Source organism: Antechinus flavipes, chromosome 2, assembly GCF_016432865.1.
Source record: "Antechinus flavipes isolate AdamAnt ecotype Samford, QLD, Australia chromosome 2, AdamAnt_v2, whole genome shotgun sequence".
NCBI lineage: Eukaryota > Metazoa > Chordata > Mammalia > Dasyuromorphia > Dasyuridae > Antechinus > Antechinus flavipes.
Window position 1 is genome coordinate 111,502,028 of NC_067399.1, and position 19,760 is coordinate 111,521,787.

At 36.7% G+C, this 19,760-nt stretch overlaps 1 protein-coding gene across 1 annotated transcript in view; it reads left to right on the plus strand.

Annotated features, from left to right (window-relative positions):
• Nucleotides 1–11,298: 11,298 nt before the first annotated feature.
• The window catches only part of COMMD1 (copper metabolism domain containing 1), a 243,192-nt gene continuing 234,730 nt past the window's right edge, over nucleotides 11,299–19,760 (plus strand). Inside the window, exon 1 of the mRNA XM_051975356.1 lies at nucleotides 11,299–11,626. Within this exon, the coding sequence (XP_051831316.1) occupies nucleotides 11,450–11,626 (177 nt within the window). The 5' untranslated portion in view covers nucleotides 11,299–11,449. The remainder of the gene's footprint in view (nucleotides 11,627–19,760) is intronic.

The following is a 19,760-nucleotide window of genomic DNA, read 5'->3' on the forward strand; positions in this document are numbered from 1 at the left end:
TCCCACATCTAAGATGCTATCAAATCTTGTCAATTCTACCTTTAAAGACTATCTTCTAAATGTATCCTCCTGTACTCATATAGCCAATAACATGATACAGGCCATCTCATTTCACATGTGGTCTATTGCAATAACCTATTGGTTGATCTCACTGCTTGAAATCTCTTCCCACTCCAGTCCATTTTCCTTTTACCTAAGGAAATTATATATATATATATTTGTAGTTCTATAGAATGACTTTATTTCTCTTTTTAATTCTTTGTAGTAAGAGGTGATTCTGGGTTGGAGGAATAATGGGGAATATGACAACGAAGGAAATTAATATAATTTGTTTTAAAAATAAATGAACTTAAATTCTTATATGCAACAATGCTGTAATTTTCCTATCTCTACTTCCCATTATCCACCACAATTACAAAAGCCAACATGTTAGGCTTTCTCTCTTACTTCTATGTGTATCCCTAAAGAATGCTTTCTTGAGACTTCCCCTTCCACTCCAATGTACAAAATTATTTTCTTTTTTAAAAAAAATTATTTTAGTTGGAAAAACAGAGTAAAAGAAAAAAGAAAAACAGGAAAGAAATACAAAACAAAATAAATCAAAACAAAAGAGAACATTATCATGTGCCCGGCAGAACATCAGTGAGGATTCAAAATATATAACAATGAATTACCAGATCAAGAAAATATATATTAGTAGAAGAAATTATATTCATGAATGTCCATTTTTTCTTTACTTCTTTGTAAATTGTTCTTTGGTTCTCTGCTACATGCCTTATTTATTTTATTTTTTCTCCCCATTCATTCCCATCCCCACTCTCAAGAAAGTAATAGTTAAGAAAAGATATATTTATGTATACATATGTAGCTATATACATACATATATTCATACTCATATACACTTCACATACACACACATCTCTCTTCTATCCCTGATGCCTCTTTAATTAAATTCTGCTCCATAACTTGACTTGCTATTACTTAACTTCACCAACTAACCAAGGATCCCTCCCTTGTTTTCTTCCCTCATCCTTTATTTTCCTATCCACCTATCCCTCCCCTTCCTCATTTCTTTATAGATTTTGGAGGGTGCTATACCCTTCATGGTATATGTAGTATTGCCTATTGAACCTATTCCCAAAGTGAGCAGGTTTTCAGAACTATGAGCTCTCCTCTCCCTTCTAATGTCTCTATGTCTATTTTCCTCTTCACCTCATTTGTATAACTTAATTACTATGTTTATCTTTACTCTGTCAGTCTTTCTTTTGAGCTACCTTATTGGTGAAGTGAACATATACTATACATTTTCCCATGTAAAAAAATAAACAATTTGTCCATTTTTAAACAGTTTGTCCATATTAAGTTCCTTAAAATTGACCTTTTATATTGACTCTTATATGTTAAATTTTCTGTTAAGTTCAGGTTTGGTTGATGGAAAATCCTGAAAATCCGGAAGTTCATTAAATGTTCATTTTTTTTTTCTTATTCAAAATTATAAATAAGTTTGCTGGATATATTTTTAGCCACATACCTAATTCTTTTGATTGTCAGTAGATATGATTCCAGGACCTGCAGTCTTTTATGGTAGCTACTGCTAAGTCTTGTACAATTCTAATTGTAGCTCCAATATATTTGAACTGGTTTTTTGTTTGTTTGTTTGTTTCTTGCAAAATTTTCTCTTTGATTTGGGGGTTTTGAAATTTGGCAATAATATTCCTGTGTATTTTCCACAAAGGATCTTTTTGAAGTGATCAGTAGATTTTTTCTATTTCTACTTTCCCCTCCTGTTCTATCACTGCAGGACAATTTTCTTGTATTATTTCCTGCATTATTGTGTCAAAGCTCTCTTTTTAGTCAGAACTTTCTGGCAGTTCAATTATTTGTATGTTTTTCTTTTTGATCTGTACTCCAGATATGTCATTTTTCTTATTTTTACATATTGTTCTATTTTCTCATTCTTTATACTGTTTTGTTATTTTTTTGGAAGCTATTTCATAGCTTCACTGGCTTCTCCTTACCCAATTCTAATTTTCAAAGAATTAGTTTCATTTTTGAGACTGTATCTCCTTTTTCAGGTAGTTAACGGTTTTTCATAAGTTTCTTGTTTTATGTATAACATATATTGGATTGCTTACCATCTAGAGGAGGGGTTGGGGGAAAGAAAGGGAAAATTTGCAACACAAGTCTATGCAAGGGTCAATGTTGAACAATTATCTGTATATATGTTTTGAAAATTAAAAGCTTTTAAAAAAATAAGCTTCTTGTTTTTCTTGGATAGTTTTTATTTTTATTTTTATTTTATTTTTTCCTAAATGTCTCTCATATGATTTTAAAATTGTTTTGAGTTCTATAAATTCTTTCTGGGCAGGGAGCCATTTCATGTTACACTTTGGGGTAGAAGCTTTTTTTTTTCTTTTTTTTTTTAACTAAAGTGTCTTCTGAAGATGAACCCTGTCTTCCCTATTCCCATAATACATTTCAATGGTGTGATATTTTTTTTTTTTTTTAAATAAGAGGTATTTGTTGTAAGTACCTTTAATCGGGGGCGGGGGAGAGGGTGCCTCAAGCAACCCTTCATCTCTCCACTCTGAGCAAGAACCCTAAAGTAAGAGCTCCACACTTCTGCAAGTTTGAGCAGCCAGCAATGTCCCTGCCTGTTGCCTCTGCATTCTGGAGATGCTGGTTCCTTCTCAACCAGGGTATTCCCAATCACCTGAAGTTCACTCTGTGTGGACTCAAACCCCTAGTACAGAGTCTGGGAGGTGAAATTGTCTGTGGTTCCTGGGGAGACTTCAGCCATACGCAGCTAGCCCTAGAGATCCCCACTTGGTGTCTCTGCTGGAGCTAGCCCGGAGTGTTTGCACTTTAGACAGGTTAATTCCCAGTCCCGGGTCTTTCTACAGATCGTTTGGGGTTGTATTTGGAAGTCCTTGGTTCTATCCAAGTTATCTTGATTTTTCAATTGTCTATGTTTGCCCTGAGGCGCCAATTTGTTCTATTTGTGGGGGAAATCAGGAGAGCTTGAAATTTGCCAACCTACTCCACCATCTTCCCAGAATCCTCTCTCAAAAATTTTTTTTAATATTGTAGGTCTGATCATGTCATTGTGCTATTCAGTCAACTTCAATGACTCTATTGTCTCCAGGATCAAATATAAAATCTTCTATTTGGCTTTAAAAACTCTTAATAACCTGATGCTTTTCAATCTATTCACATTTTACTTACTCCTGCAATACAGCAACACTGATCTTGATGTTCTGTGCAGAGGACACTGTTTTTTGACTGCTCCTATACTGAGGGGTGGGGTGGGTGTTTGGTTTTTGATCCCCATTCCTGGAATGCTCTCTCTCCTCACTTCCAGCTCTCCTTTGGCTTTGTTCAGGACCCAGCTAAAATCCAGCTTTCTATAAGAAGCCATTTTCAATCTTTGACCCACCTTCCTTTCGAGATTACCTGTAGCTTGTATGTATATAATGGTTTGCATATTGTCTTCACCATTTGAGTGAACTCCTTGAGAGCTGGGACTATATTTTTGTCTTTGTTTGTATCCCCAGTGCTTAGTGCAGTACCTGGAGATGCTTAAATACTTGATTGACTGAAATGAATCTGTAGTGAATGGAGCACATTACACAATGCACATTACTTATATTTACATAATAAATAGGCAGTGAGATATCAAGTGGATAGAGCACTGGTTCTGGAGTCAGAAAGACTCCACTTCATCTTGGGCAATTCAGTTGACCTTTTCCTCAGATTTGTCATCTATTAAATAGGGATATTAATAGCACTGTCAAATCTGAAAACAAATGACCAAAAAGTTACAGAAGTCATGCAATCACTGCTAACTCTTAAAATACCTGAGCTCATAAAATCAATCACAATCACAATTCTAAAAATATCAACAATATCACAACTACAGTTAACTCTTAAGAAATCAAGTAAAAACAAAATAACCAAGGAGTTAACTGTGGTCATAATTAAAAAGTTTGATTAAATCAGATCATTAAAAGAGGGAAATAAGACACATATGCTGGGGCTTCTCTAGAAGAAGACCCACTTTAGTGAGTTTAAATCTTAATACACATAACAATGGCTACACAGCAAATTGCAGCTCTGACAATGAGGGGGTAACAGTAACAATGAGACAAGTTTGATTCATAGTAAACCTTCATGACCAGAACATGGTTCTAGCAGTTATTTATTTGTCTGAACTCATGGACTACCTGGTGCTGTTCTTGTTGTGAAACAATTTTTGGATTTTGTTGCAGCTAAATTCTTTAAGAAGGTAAATGCAAGGGATTGTTGAATGCCCAGCTCAGGACACAGTTTGTTTGCTGGATCTTAGCTTTGGAAAACTGGGTGTCTTCTAATAGTAAAAGGAGAGGAATTTAAAAAAATTAGGGATGGTCTTGGCATGGGGATTCCAACAGGACCTATTTCCTAGAGTACTTAGGACTAATTACCGATTGGACAATACTCTATGGGTATGTGCTTGAGGAATGGCCCTTCCCATTATCCTGTGCTGACTCGATAATTGGTGTATACAGAGGATTGTAAGGGTCACTAGGGGTTGGAGTAAGACTAGCCAGAGTCACTTCTAGGCGGGAGATGAAGAAGGAAGGTTGTGGAGATTCTACTTCCATCCAATTCAATCCTATCCTTAAAGACCAAGAATAAAGACTAAGGACTTTTGCTTATCCTGACTCCAGCTGATTCTAAGGTATCCAGGTTGCTAATGCAGTCATCATATTGTTGTGGGAATAAAATGAGATATTTGCAAAGTGTTTTGCAAACCTTAAAGGGAGATACAAATGCTGGCTGTTATTATGACTACAATAATGAAAATATGTTTAGGGGTTTTTTGCATAAAAATGTTTAAAAATTAATTGCTCTTTGATCAATTGTAATGATCTCAGTGAGAAAACTATGCTGAAACTACTCCCTCCTTTCAAAATTGATTGGAATATTCAGCAAACCTGATACTCATCCTCATATGGCAGAAGTTCAAACAAAGGTTTCCAGTTTAACCATCTTGTCCGATGAGTATATCAGTGTGGATATATATCAGTTTATCATAGAATTGGTGATAAAATTTGCTGCATTTCTTCTCAGTACTCATTGTACCAAGAACAGAAACCTTTGTAACTCCCCATAACTGCTTTCTTTGATTGTCTCCTATGGGTTACAGTTTCTCAACTGTTGTTCTACTATTCTATCAAGATCTCTCATCTTTCTTGACCCCTGGATCCTGTCCTCATAATGACTTAGACAACTACAGATTTGTTTTCTAATCCTGGCTAACCCTCCCTGCTATATGGCAGTCTATTGTTAGTCCATTACAGGTACCTCTGAACTCCTTATTTTGGTGTTTCAAACCTCTCCTCAAGTTACCTATATCCTTCTGTGTTGTCTATCAACATGAGATTTTTCCATCTGCCTGCCACAAGCTTTCTTCCTTACTTCCCTGCAGTCATTCACTTTTTTAATTTACTGTGTTAAAGAATAGAAAACTATATGCTTGATTAACAAGGTACTATTTAAGGTAGCCCAATGTATTCACTTTTAGTTAATTGGGGAAAAAAATCTTTGATGCAGGTTTCTCAGCAAGTATCTCATTTACATGACGTATAAGGAACTGTTTCGAATTTGTAGAAATAAAAGCAATTACCTAATTGGAAAATAGTCAAAGTATATGAACAAGAAATTTTCAAGGAAAGAAATGAAAGTTATCCATAACTTTATGAAAAATGCTCCAACTTATTACTAGAGGAATGCAAATTAAGGTATCTCTGGGATTCCAACTCACATCTATCAGATTGACAAAGTTGACAGAAAAGGAAAATGACAAATGTTTGAATGGCTAAAGTCCCCATTTACTTAATTGTGCATTCCTTTTGATTCAGCTATACTGCTTCTAGATTTATACTCTATACTCCCAATGAGATAAAAGATGAATATATATATATAATGATATATATATATATATATATATATATATATATATATATATATATATATATATATATAATACACGCATAATATTTATAACTACTCTTTTTGTGGTGGCAAAGAACTAGAAAAAAAGTACCCATCAATTAAAGGATGGTTGAACAAATTGTGGTATATGAACATAATAGAATTCTATTGAGTAATAAGAAATGAGGGGATTAGTTTCAGAGAAACTTAGGAAGACTTAAATGATCTCACTGATGAAGAGTGAAATGAGCATAACCAGGGAAGCCATTTTTACTTTTAAAAAACAATATTTCAAAAATCCACAATTTTGAAAGAGCTTTGATCAAGGCACTTATAAGCATGATTTCCAGAGAATCAATAACAACAAATAGCATTTAGTTTCCCTTCAAAGTTAGTAGGCACTTTATATATGTGATCTGATTTAATGATGAAAAATTTTGTCCTCCTCACAGGTGATGGCATAAGCAGGCATAATAAGATAACATGGTTTTTGAACATGGACAGTATGGGAATTTATATTATGAGAGTTTTGTTTTTCTTTTTTGACTGAAAAGGGCCAAGTAGGAGGAAATGAACATACATGCTTGTTAATTGGGAGAAAAACATTAAAAATATTTTGTTACTCATACTTAAAAAGTAGACAGCTATGCCTTAATGTAAATCTTTGTGGATATTCTAATTTGTACTAGTGAGTTTAAAGTTCATATATGCAAGACGTTCATTTTCATACTGCTAGTGACTAGCAACACCACTTAATTTATATTGATATAAGAATAAATGTAAAGATTTTTCTAGGTGCTCTGTAGTTCCAAAGCCTTTTGGAGATAGATTTCTAGTAAAAGGACCTGTTATATTTAGCAGAAAGTTCTGCAAGCATTTATGAAGCACCTACTGTTTATAAGGCACTGTGTTAGGTGCTGGGCACACAAGGACAAATACAAAAGGAGAAGCTTGAGATGAGTCTTGAAGAGAACTGGAGATTAAAAGATATAGAGGTGAGGACATTGTCAATGTCAATTTCAGACATTGAAAATAACCCATGTAATGGTAGGAGATGTTTATGGAGAACTATAAGGAAGCCAATTTGGGTGGAATATAGTGAGATTAATGTGACAAGTAGACTGCCATATAGAAGTATTTTAATTTTATCCTAAAGGACACACACACACACACACACACACACACACACACACACACACAAAGTCAGTGAAACATAAAGCAAGATGATGATGGTCAGATGTATACATTAGAGCTATCACTTTGACTGCTGTATGTAAGATAATAAGTGAGATAGCTCTAAGTTGCCTAGTTGCCTATGAGACAACTAGCACTTGAACGAGATAAGGTGAGAACTTTCAAGACAGTTGTGAAAATGGAGTAAGGCTTCATCTATTTCAAAGTTTGAGTAGGCCTGAAGGACTTTAAACATTAAGTCAAGGGCATACTTAAAAGTGTCTCCTCCCTGCTATTCTCCTAAGGACATACTTAAAGTCTCCTCCCTGCTATCTTCCTAAGGGCATACTTAAGCCCCCTTCTTGTTATCCTCCCTATTTCAGCCAAATATGGGCAACTATGTACTTATTGATCAAGTTCAGCCAAATATGGGCAACTATGTACTTATTGATCAAGTTCAGCCAAATATGGGCAACTATGTACTTATTGGTCAAGTTCAATTTCTTGGGTAGTTCCTGCATTTAGAATGTAAAATCCTCAGCCAATAAGGATGAGGGTCAGGGGTGGGAGGGGAATTTGCGTTAGGGATTAAAAGCGTAAACCCTGCCCCCTACAGTGCTTCCTCCCTTCGATTGTCTGCTCAATGGGTACAACGCCAGATTTTCATGAGAACGTATAATAAACTTTGTTTTGCTTCTAGAGGTCTATGCAGTCTTTTTTTTATTAATGGTTTCTGACCCGCACACACTGATCACTGATAGACTTGGATTCATATTTGTGAAAGTATTTTAAGTGAATTTCCAATTTCTGTTGATTAAAACTTCCCACTGAGATGAACTAAGGCCTAAATATATTGATTCATTATGAGGCAAACAGAAACTTAATGCCAACAGCAAAAAATTAATGGGAAAAAAAATCACAAAACACAGAAAACAAATCATTCTCCTGGATCCGTTGCTAAGAAAATCCCAAACGGAGTCAGGAAAAGTCAGACATGACTGAAATCAACAAATGTACAAGGCATGTATTTGTAAATATATATTAAAATGTAATTATATAACTTTTGCAAACTGTTTACCTTTTAAAACTTTTTTGTGTTTTGACACCTTTTTATGTTTCTTACTCCCCTGTTGACTGTATCAATGGATTCAAATGCCTCTGTGAAACATGATGTAATACAATTTAGTGAAACATCTTAGCTATCAAATGTAGGCTCTTTTTTCTTTGATGACCTTTCACGTTTTAGGCTATTAATATGAGAGCTGAGCTAGGAGATGGTTGAGGTTGAACCAGAAGTTATGAATTCATGTTTGCAGGTGTACACGTATCTATGTATATATCAATATTTATGACAGTCCCTAAAATTCAAAGTCAAATTAACAGTTTAAATTAGTTTTTATTTGTAATACACATTTCTTGTTCCATACATTGCTATGCATGATTTAACTATATTATACCTATCCTGTTAGGGATAATATTCCTAATTAGCAGCAACAAATATAAGTTGTACAACTTTACACCAGAGTTTTAACCTGTATGGGACAAATGGAACTTTTCCCTAGGTTTTAGTTAGTAAGACATAGTCTGCAAACAAAGCTGCTGAGTTGAGTTTCTCTGGCTTAAAGTGAAGCTCCCACTGAGCCAGGAGCTGGACGCCCTTCCTTACCCTTAGCCCCAGCAGGCAAGGCAGGGACTTTCTGGAAGAACAACCTTTTCCAGATAGACTATCTAATGAAATCCTGCAGGCTCCTTTATCCCCCTCCCCCCAACTAAATGTAAGAGCTAATTATACCTGTGCATTATCTAGGAATTTTGGTTCCTGGGGCAAATTTACTTTAAAAGAAAGTGATCTGCTTGTATAGATTTGTCAGAAAGGTATTTTTTTCCTCTTTGGATGGAGTAGGGTTCAAAGAAGTTTTTCTTTCTTCCTATGGCAGCTTGCTCCCTTTCCCTTAAGTGCATAGGACTCTGATATGCCACTGCTTTTTCTGTCAATAAAATGGAGACGATTTTCATGAACAAAACCTTGTATTTTGGTTCTGTTGTGTGAAAGGTATTTTTATATATAGAATTATTAACAAGTGCTTGACTTTAGCTCAGGTAACAGCAATCTCTGGTGGCACAGCATCAAGTTTTTAAAAATTAACTCAGTGTCTATTGAGTACCCATAGGGTTAGTGATAATATTGCTAATGATATATATTAATATTTAAATTATGACAAACCTATGTTTTTCAATATGTGCCAAAAAAAGAAATATTTGAAACTAAAATATTAATCATTTATTATTAAACATTGATCTCTTTCTCTCTATATGTAACAAGATTGGAATGAACACTAGATATACATATACACATATAAATATATATAACAAGAATGGAATGAAAACTGTCTTATTATTTTGCTTCCACATAACTATTCTGATTACAAGTCTCATAATCTTTGATGCATTTTTATTAGTTCCAAGTTTGTTTACTTACATTTCTATTTATATCTTTTGTTTTTAGTTTCATGACATTACAGAAATTTTAATATATTATTTCATTATCATTCTCTTTCAATAATTTCTGTGATTTCTTCCCTAACTTTAGCAAGTAATTATGAAGTATCAACTTATAACTTTATCTTTTGCTTATGTTCTTGTATTAATATTTTTATTACATTAAGGTATGCAAGGTTGTTTTTATTTTTTAAAACATTAATGAATGAATAAAATAAAAAACAATTAATAAATGCTTATTATGTTTCAAGCACTGGGGTAAGTCCTAAGAATACAAGTACAAAAGCAAAGACAATCATTGTCTTCAAAGAACTTATATGCTAATATAATATGGGAAGACATATATGGGAGATGGCCTAGTGGGGCATTTTGGTTTGGTTAGTTGAAAACTGACTGCAGCCATAGGGGAATTAATTGATGTATTCTTTCCAGGAGCAATGACAGAGCTGACCAGATTAGGGTTCCAGAATTGGAAACCTTGGGCTAAGTAGGCAGGGTTAGATTATGTGAGACAACAAATACATGTAATCAAACTTGGCAATCAGTGAGGATATGGTGTCGGAACTCAGTGAATCATGGTTGGAACCAGGCTTAGATATAATTAATGGATGAATGAAGTAACCACTCATGAAGATAGTGAAGCCCTAGTCAACAAACATATATTAAGTGCCTATTATGCTAGGGACTGTGCTGAAGTCCCTGGCACACAAAGAAAGGTAAAATACAAATGAAGTCCTTATATTCAAGGAATTGATGAGGGCCACTGTACAATCTATTTTTGCAAAAGTGGTGTTGAGAATTGTATATTCTCAATGTTTTTACTGAAACGCTATAGGTCTTTCAGTGTTAGATAATTCAAGTTTTATTTCTATTTTTTTGCATCTTAGATTTATCCAGTTTTGAGTGACTAACATATTGTATTTTTTTGAAATTTAATCAGCTATTCCTTTATGAATTTAGATAGTGCCATTTCAAGTCAACAAATATTATATAACTATGTGCCAGGCACTTTGCTAAACTCTGGGGATAAAAAGAGAGACAGAAATAGTCCTTGATTTCAGAGAGTTCATAATCTAGTGGGGGAAAGGAGAGGGAAGGAGGAGGAAATAAAAGTTAATTTTTTAAAAAAATATTTGACAATAATAAAGGAGAAAATAACATGCAAGAAATGTACAACAACGCATACATAAAACATGCAATTGTATATGGACACTATCTTCAAATTATCTATGTGGATAAATTTTATATGTGTAATTTATATCAATTTGTTACTATATATAAATCAGAGCTCTTAACCTAACACAGATATACACATATATAGGTACATGGATAGACAGATACGATAAATTGGAGATAATCTCAATGTATATACACATATACATATATAGATTGAAGATAATCTCGGAATAAAGGTATATAAGTGCCATTTATATTGGCTATATTATATAAAATGGTTTCTTCAAATTGATCAATGATTTCTTTGAAACATTACATAGTTTCCTTGTTCCTCTTTCTTGGTTTGGTGAAATTCTACTTTTGCTTTGTCTGAAAAAAGTGCAGTAACTACTGCTTCATTGCATTCACGTGATAAACCAAATTTTGTTTCACTCGAAGGGAGGAGCCTAGAAAAGAGGAGGGCAAAGGAGGGATTGGGGTGGGATTGGGGATGCAATCCAAGATGAAGCAGTGAGTGCGGAGCCATCCTGAGCCTGCAGGTGGTGCACCGTTTCCCCCCTGCCTTCTCGGCCGCCGTTGCTTACAGCGAGCTCTCAGCCGGAGAGAGGCGGAACGAGTGGTCACTATGGCGGGCGAACTCGAGGGATCCAAACCCCTAAGCGGCCTGTTGAGCGGCTTGGCCCAAAGCACCTTTCATGGGCACACAGGCATCACGGAGGAGCTCCTGCGGAGCCAGCTTTACTCAGAGGTACCTCCTGAGGAATTCCGCCCCTTCCTGGAAAAGATGCGGGGGCTCCTGAAGGTACCGGCTTCCGTTCCGACCCGTCCCGCCCCTCCCCTCCCCTCCGAGCTCCTCCCTCAGTCCCGGCAGCCCCGAGAATGAGGCTGAAGGCTGCGCGCGAGGGGAAAAACCCTCCGCGTCGCATTGCGTCGCTATGCGCCAGGACGTGTCGTACGCCGCCGCCTCCGACCCCGGCCTCCTCTGCGGGTCTCGGGCACCAACGTTCTCCTACCGATACCTCAGGGGCGCCGTGCCTGTTGTCTTTGAACCTAGTAACTTCTTCCCTCCCTTATTTTGGTTTTCAATGAACAAATCTTTCTTCTTGTCCTAGCGCATTGGTCAGTTCCTGGCACAAAGTAGGCACTTCATGTTTGCTGCCCAGACATCCTCTTAAAAAGACAATACCAAAGTAAGGTTATGAGTAGTTAAGCAAAGCTAGTGGTCCAGATGAATTCTTTAATGCCCTTCCCCCCTCTTGCCCTGCTCTCTGGCTGCGCGCACTCCCACTCCGCGACCTTCACCCTCTGGACACGAGATATCCCCGCCCCTACCCCGGGAAATGACACCTGCTGGAACCGGAGCTGACCACGCTCTTCTCCCTTCCTCCCTTCCCCTCCTTGATCAACCCAGAGGAGAAAAAACGGGCGAGATTATTACAAGAAATTAATGGTGCAGACTGTGATTAGAGGGTCATTTTAATCATCCATTCCAATGTGGCCTCTGATAGTTATCAACTATGTGATCCTGGGCAAGTCACTTCACCCTATTTGCCTTATTTTCCTCATCTGTAAAATGAACTGAAGAAGGAAACGGCAAACCACTCTGGTATCACTGCCAAGGAAATCCCTAAATGGGGTCACGGTAGAGTCTTGCACCATTGAGAAACAATTGGACAGCAACAAAAATTTAGGAAGCTGATTTCAGTTATTAAGAGGGATCGAGTAGAAGACAGAATTTACCAGATATACATATTCACCCTAAGAATTGGTGGATATCCTGCAAACAGTAGATGATCCCTAAAGTACTGCTTGTGAAGCAGCTTCTTTAGTGTGTTTTGAAATAGTCCAGTATCCAGTATTAGCCTTTTTGGGGAGGGGTCAGAGACCCCTTGGCATTCCAAGGAATCCCAAAGTAAAATGAATAGGATTTCAAAGGAAATAAAATATATTGAAATGTAATTTTCAGAGTATTATAAACATGTCATTGGACCCAAGGTTAAAAAAAAGCAGATTCATCAATCAAGTCACTTAGCAATTACAGTGTGCTAGGCACTGTGCCAAAGGTAGGTATACCAAGAAAAGCAAAAATAGTAGTTTACATTCAAATGGGGGAAAGGGGAGAATATGCAACTAAATAAGTACTTACATGTGTGCAGAGGAAATGGAAGAAGTTACCAGCAGTTGGAGGAGGATTTAATTTGAGTCTGGAAAGAAGCTTAGAGAATCTTTTTTTTTTTTTTTTCCCCTGAGGCAGTTGGGGTTAAGTGACTTACCTAGGATCACACAGCCAGGAAGTATTAAATGTCTGAGGTCATATTTGAACTCAGGTCCTTCTGTTGTCAGGGCTGGTGTTCTATCCACTACACTAACTCGGTGCCCCAAGAATCCTTTTTACAAGCTTTGAGATCCAGTATGATAGCAGAAACTGGATTTTAAAAGAAATCACAGTTTACTGAAATATAATTCAGATAGATCTCATTCAGCTTCACTTTCTATTAGTTAGTCCTATACTTGAAAAAAGGCAATTCAGTGTTTTTGAAAAAGTGACCTGTTACCCTTGTACTGGAAAAATATACCAGAGTTTTTATTGACATTGAACTGATAGCAGTTTCTTCCTTCTTCTTTTCATCCCTTCCTTATTCCCTCCCTCCCTTCCTCCCTCTCTCCCTCTTTCCTTTCCTCTCTCCCTCCCTTTCTTCCTTCCTTCTTTCCTCTCCTTCCTCCCTTCCTCTCTCTCCCCCTTTCTTTCTTCCTTCCTTTTTTCTTCCCTCCCTTCTTCCTCCCTCCCTTCCTCTCTCTCCCCCTTTCTTTCTTCCTTCCTTCTTTCCTCTCCTTCCTCCCTTCCTCTCTCTCCCCCTTTCTTTCTTCCTTTCTTTTTTCTTCCCTCCCTTCTTCCTCCCTCCCTTCTTCCTCTCTCTGTCCCTCCCTTCTTTTCTTCCTTCCTTTCTTCTCTCCCTCCTTCCCTTCTTTCCTTTTCTTCTTTTCTGAAATGCCATCATATCTAGTAATTCAAATAACTGAGAGGATTAAACACAAAGTTCAATTTTTACATGTCATCTGAACCGAGAAGAAAGTTTATTACTTGCATAAATCCAGAAATTCTTCCTTCAATTTTCAATTTTTGTGAATGGCTCCACTCTCTTCCCAAGCATCCTGACTTGAATTCTTAGAGTAATCTACCTCTCTCCACCACTTTTGATCAAACAGCCTACTATAATGGAAACAGTGTTGAAGTTGCAATTGGGTGTCCTGGCTGTGCTTGTTCTTATCCAGTTATTTTCCATTGGATCTGATTCTTCATGACCCCATTTTGGAGATACTGGAGTAGTTTCCCATTTTCTGTTCCAGCTCATTTTACAGATGAGGAAACTGAGGCAAACAGGGTTGAGTGATTTATCCAGCATCACACAGTGTCTGAGACTGGATTTGAACTCAGGAAGATGAGTCTTCCTGACTCTAGAGGTGACTTTCTATCCACAGCTCTCCTATCTACTAACTTTGACCTTATGCATGTCACTTAACATTTTTGAGACTCTCTCCTCTTAATTATATCATCTTTCTCAAACTTGTTCCATGGCTACTAGGGTTGCTACAAGGAAAGTGCTTTGTAAACCTTAAAACATGTAAATGTAAATAAATGTCAGTTAAGTTATATCATTTCTGTTTTTGAAAACTCTTTCATTGGTCTCCTTTTATACATTTTTACCAACGTTATTTTCTTATTTACTTTCTATCTGGAGTACTCTCATGGGAACCTAACTAATCTCATGATTCTATTCTCTTCTATCTTGAGTCAGTCTATATGGAGCAAAATTTAGTGGATAAAATGTTTAATCTGAAGTCAGAAAGCCTCAAATTCAAATTTAGGCATTGATTTTTTTTAGCTATTTAACCACATATACATCTTAAATATGCTTATATAAATATCACCTGTTATTGTCTTGCTCAGTATATCCATATTAACCATCTTCAAGTACAATGCTAGCTGTCACTCACCTCTTGTGATGAACTTTAGTTTTGTGGGGGGAAGGGGGGAGGCGAGGATTGGAACGGGGTTAATATAGAAGATCCTTATTTTGACCTCGATGGAATCTTGAAGGACCAAACTATACCTGTAATTTAGAAGTGAAATACTGTCTAGTCTGGAACTTGGCAATGGAGAACAATGAGTAGAGTCTTTAACTCAGTGTGTGGCATTTAATCTTCTAAATTTATTCATTTGTAAAATGAAGTTAATACAGTATTTCAAAGCTACTAGGAGGGAAAGCATACTGTTTCATTGGAGATAAATAGGAAATAATTGACAAAGGGAAGTCATTGGAATATACAAGTGAGCTGTTGCTATTATCCATTAAGATGTAGTGTTTCATTGTGGAATAGAGGGGATCCTGGCTCCTAAGGCTATACCTTAGTATATAGTAAAGCACAAGCTCAGGTGGCAGCTTCTATAGAGTTAAAAAGGCTTGGAGTGTGGCTCTAGTACTAGAATGAAAGTCTATTGTCAAAACTTAAATGCTTATTATCAAGTTGATCAGTTTACTGGGTAAACAATTTCAGCCACAGAAATTTCTTCAAACCATCTACTAATCTGAAGAACTACAAAATCACAGGTTCTCTTTAATATTAAAATTTTCATTTACTGTTAATTACATTAGTAACAACTAATAGTTATCAAGTACTTTAAAAAGATTATACTATTTTATATACAGATATCACCTGAGCTGGATAACTACTCTGTGTACAGATGAAGCAGCTGATGCTTAGAGAAGTTAAATGAGGATGTCCATGATCACAGAACTAGTAACTGTCAAGAGACAAGTCTTCCTGACTCCAAATTAAGGACTCTACTCATTGTTCTCCATTGCCAAGTTCCAGACTAGGCAGTATTTCACTTCTAAATTACAGATACAGTTTGGTCCTTCAAGATTCCATCAAGATCAAAATAAAGCATCTTCTATATTAACTCCATCCCAATCCAACCCCCCCACATAAAACTAAAGTTCATCACAAGAGGTCATAACCAGTGTTTTACTTGAAGATGTTTAATATGGATATAGTGAGCAGGACGATAATAGGTAACATTTATATAAAGCATATTTAAGATATGTATGTGGTCACATAGCTAATGTAATATAAAAAATGGGGGCAGCTAGGTGGTGCAGTAGATATGCATTCTTATGGTCTGATTTATGTGATGCTAGGAAGGAAGGGGAAGTCAGTACTATTAACTAGCACCAAGATAAGATTGGCAGTAGCAGAAGAAGTGGGTGATATAATTAGGACTTGAGGACTATGGTTGCCAAACATGGAGATTGTAAGGCTAGCACAGAGATTGAAGAATATTGGGGGTCAAGGTTCTTCAAGGTTATCAGAGAATATCCATAGGAAATGGTTGGGACACAAGGAAAGAAGAAGTTTCTGAGTTCAAAGGCAAAGGTCCTCCATATTGGTTCCAAATAGAGGAGATAGCTGATGACCCCAGAATATGACATGGCAAATGAAATCCAAGGCAAGAGCTTGATTTTGACACCCTTTTCAGTGGTTTCCCATTTCCTATTATAATAACAGGGATACTGAGGCTAGTAGAGACTAATTTAATTTTAAAAGTGGAGAGTTTAATAAGCTAGCTGACCAATGGGACTATCATTCAAAGGATTCTGTGCAAAGGGACTGAGGCACAGACTTTATATATATAGGATTGTAACTAGTAAAGCAAGCAGGTGATAACAGAAGCAAAAAGAATGCAATTAGGTAATTTCCTTATTTATCATCAGGCAGCTATTATACAAGAAAAATATGCTTTTCACAGCCTAAAGCAATAATAGGATGCACATAATAGTGGGAATGAGCTTGGGATGTAATGGTGAGAATGGGTTTAAGGGGACCTTCCTGGATCAGTATTTTCAAAAAACAGTAACTGATCTTACTTGTAGAAGCACCTCATAGGTGTGATGCTCAAATAAGCAGAAGAACAGAAATAGGCAAGGTGACTCTATGGTCATGCTTGTCACTTTGATCTAGTGTGTGAGGCTAAGTTCAGCTTCTCATGAGAAACTTAATCAGGTCCTTTTTGGTTCAACACTATCAAATTAAGCCTAAACTAACCCTAGCATTCAAGATTATTTATTTATGATTTATTTCTAACTTATTTTTGCATACTTGTATTGTTCTTCTTGATAACTACAAACTGGCCAACATGGATTATTCATCTCCAGAAACATGCCCCTATTTTCCTGTGTCCATTTGTGTTCCATCCACCTGTAATATTGTCTTTCCCTCCCTTTGCCTAGAGAGATCCATACTGCCTTTAAGGTGCAATTCAAGTGCTGCTACTTTCATGAAATCTAAATTGTTCCTCTCTGAGAGAAATGATTTCTTATTGTTCTGTACTCCTCTAATGTGGCATTTACACAGTTCATTTTTTTTTTTTTTATCATAGTCATTTGTTTCTATCTTATTTCCCTCATTAGACTTAAGGATCATTGAGGGTAGGGACTATGTCTTTGTATCCTTCACAATGTTATTCACTGTATTTAGCCCAATGTTTTACATATAATAGGCACTGTTAAAGGAATGAAAGCAAACATTATGTGACAAGTATCCTACAAAATGCTCATTTTCTAGTCTGTAAATTCTTTATTAGGGTAGCTAGGTGGGTGTAGAGGATGGAGTGCTGGGTCTAGAGTCAGGAAGATTCATCTTCCTTAGTTCAAATCTGGGCAAGTCACTTAATTCTATTTGCCTCAGTTTTCTCATCTCTAAAATGAGTTGAAGAAGAAAATGGCAAACCACTTCTGTGTCTTTGTCAAAAGGAGTCACAAAGAACTGGAAGCATTTGAACAACAGTCACAGTAATTAATGGACATTTAAGGTTAATGACAGCTTGAAGAAATCCCACTAAGTGACCTTAACCAAAAATCTGGTAGGAGGTAAGGGAATATCGTAAGGATAGTTCACATCTCATGTTGTAGTACAGTGTAATTGAAAGTCAGTTTTTTAAGTCAATTTTGAAGTCAGTGAACATGGATGAGTCAAAATTGCAGCTGTGGCATTTATTTACTGCCTTGGTGATTTTGGGTAAATACCTTAATTCTTAGTTCCTTTAGCTGTAAAATGAAGGAGGTTGTCTCTCAGAGGATCATGAATTTAGAGCAGAAAGGAATCCCAGGGGTCACCTAATCCAAACCTCTCATTTTAATCAATGAATATGAAACACCTACTATATATTTGGAACTGTGCTACATGCTGGAAATTAAAAAAGAAGCAAAAGAAGATTCCTGTCCTCAAGGAATATATATTTTAATGGAGGGGACAACTTGAAAACAAAAATATTCAAAGAAAGCTGTGTATAGGGTAGATAGGAAATCATTAACAGAAAGAAGTTACTGAAGTTAAGAGGAATGAGGGAAGGTTTCCTGTAGAAGGTGGGAGGAAAACTAGTGAGACCGATGGTCAGAGGAGAGGTGGGAGAGCATTCCAGGCATAGGATATAGATAGGCATCTAGATAATACCAAGGGCCTAGAAATGAACTGTGTTTGAAGAACAATCGGGAGGCTGGTGTCCTTGGATTTAAAAGTTTGTGTAGGAGAACAAGGCCAGAAAGGTGGCAGGGAATTGAGTTATGAAGGGCTTTAAATGCCAAGCAGCATTTTGTACTAAATACTAGCGACAATAGGAAGCCACTGGAGTTTATTCAGAGGCAGTTTGTGATATGATTAGACTTGCCCTTTAGGAAAATCACTTGGATGGCTGAGTGGAGGATGGATTGAAGTGGGAAGACTGGAGGCAGAGAGACCACCAGTAGCTGTAAGGTGTAAATCAGGGGTGACAGTACCAGAGAATTGAAGAAGAGTGAGAGATGTTGCAAAGGTGAAATTGATAGGCACTAGCTTTAGTATGGATATGAGTAAGAGATCCTGAGGAGTCCAGGATGACTCCTAATTTGTGAGCCTAAGAGGAGAAGGAGGATGATATTGTCTTCTACAGTAATAGGGAAGGTAGGAGGAGGGAGACTTTAGGAAAAAGATAATGAATTCCATTTTGTACATATTGAGTTTAAGATGTCTTTTGAACATTCAGTTCAAGATGCCAGAAAGTGGGAGATGTGGGAGTGGAGGTCAGCAGAGAGATGGGGGCAGAAGAGGGAGGCTTGAGAATCCTGAGCATAGAGATGGTCATTAGATCTGTAGGAGCTGATGAAATAGAGCACTAAGTGGAATAGTACGGACTAAAGCTAAGAGGATCCAGAATAGAGCTCTGGGGGACACCTGTGGTGAGAGAGTATGATCGGGAGGAAGATCCAGCAAAGATTTCAGAGGAGGAGGAAAACCAAGACAGTGTGGTAGCCAGAAAGCCTACAAAGAATATCCAGCAAGAGAGAATGACTAACAGAGTCAAAGACTGCAGCAAAGCCAAAAATAATGAGGATTGAGAAAAAGGCCATTGGATTTGGCAACTAACAGACCATTACTGACTGCCGAGAACAGTTTCAGTGGAATGATAAGGACAGATTGTAAGGGGTCAAGAAGAGAATGATGGAGAAAAAGTAGAGGCATCTGTTGTAAATAGCTTTTTTGAGCAGTTTAACCAAAAAGGGCTGAAGAGATATAAAGTAGCTGAGGCATAGGGAACTTAAATGATTGTCCAAAGTTGTAATGGGCTGAAACTGAGCAGAGGCCCTTGGACAATACTCTATGCCTGATAAGTGGTAATCCTTTTCCCTGTAAACTTTTTTTTTTTTTATAGAAATAGTAATAGCTTTTGTATTTTCCAAAATACATGCAAAAATAGTTTTCAACATTTACTCTTGTATTCCAAAAATTTTTCTCTTCCTTCCCTCTCCCCACCCTCAGATAGCAAGTAATCTAATATAGGTTAAATAAGTATACAGTTCTTCTAAATATATTTCCATATTTATCATCCTGCTCAAGAAAAA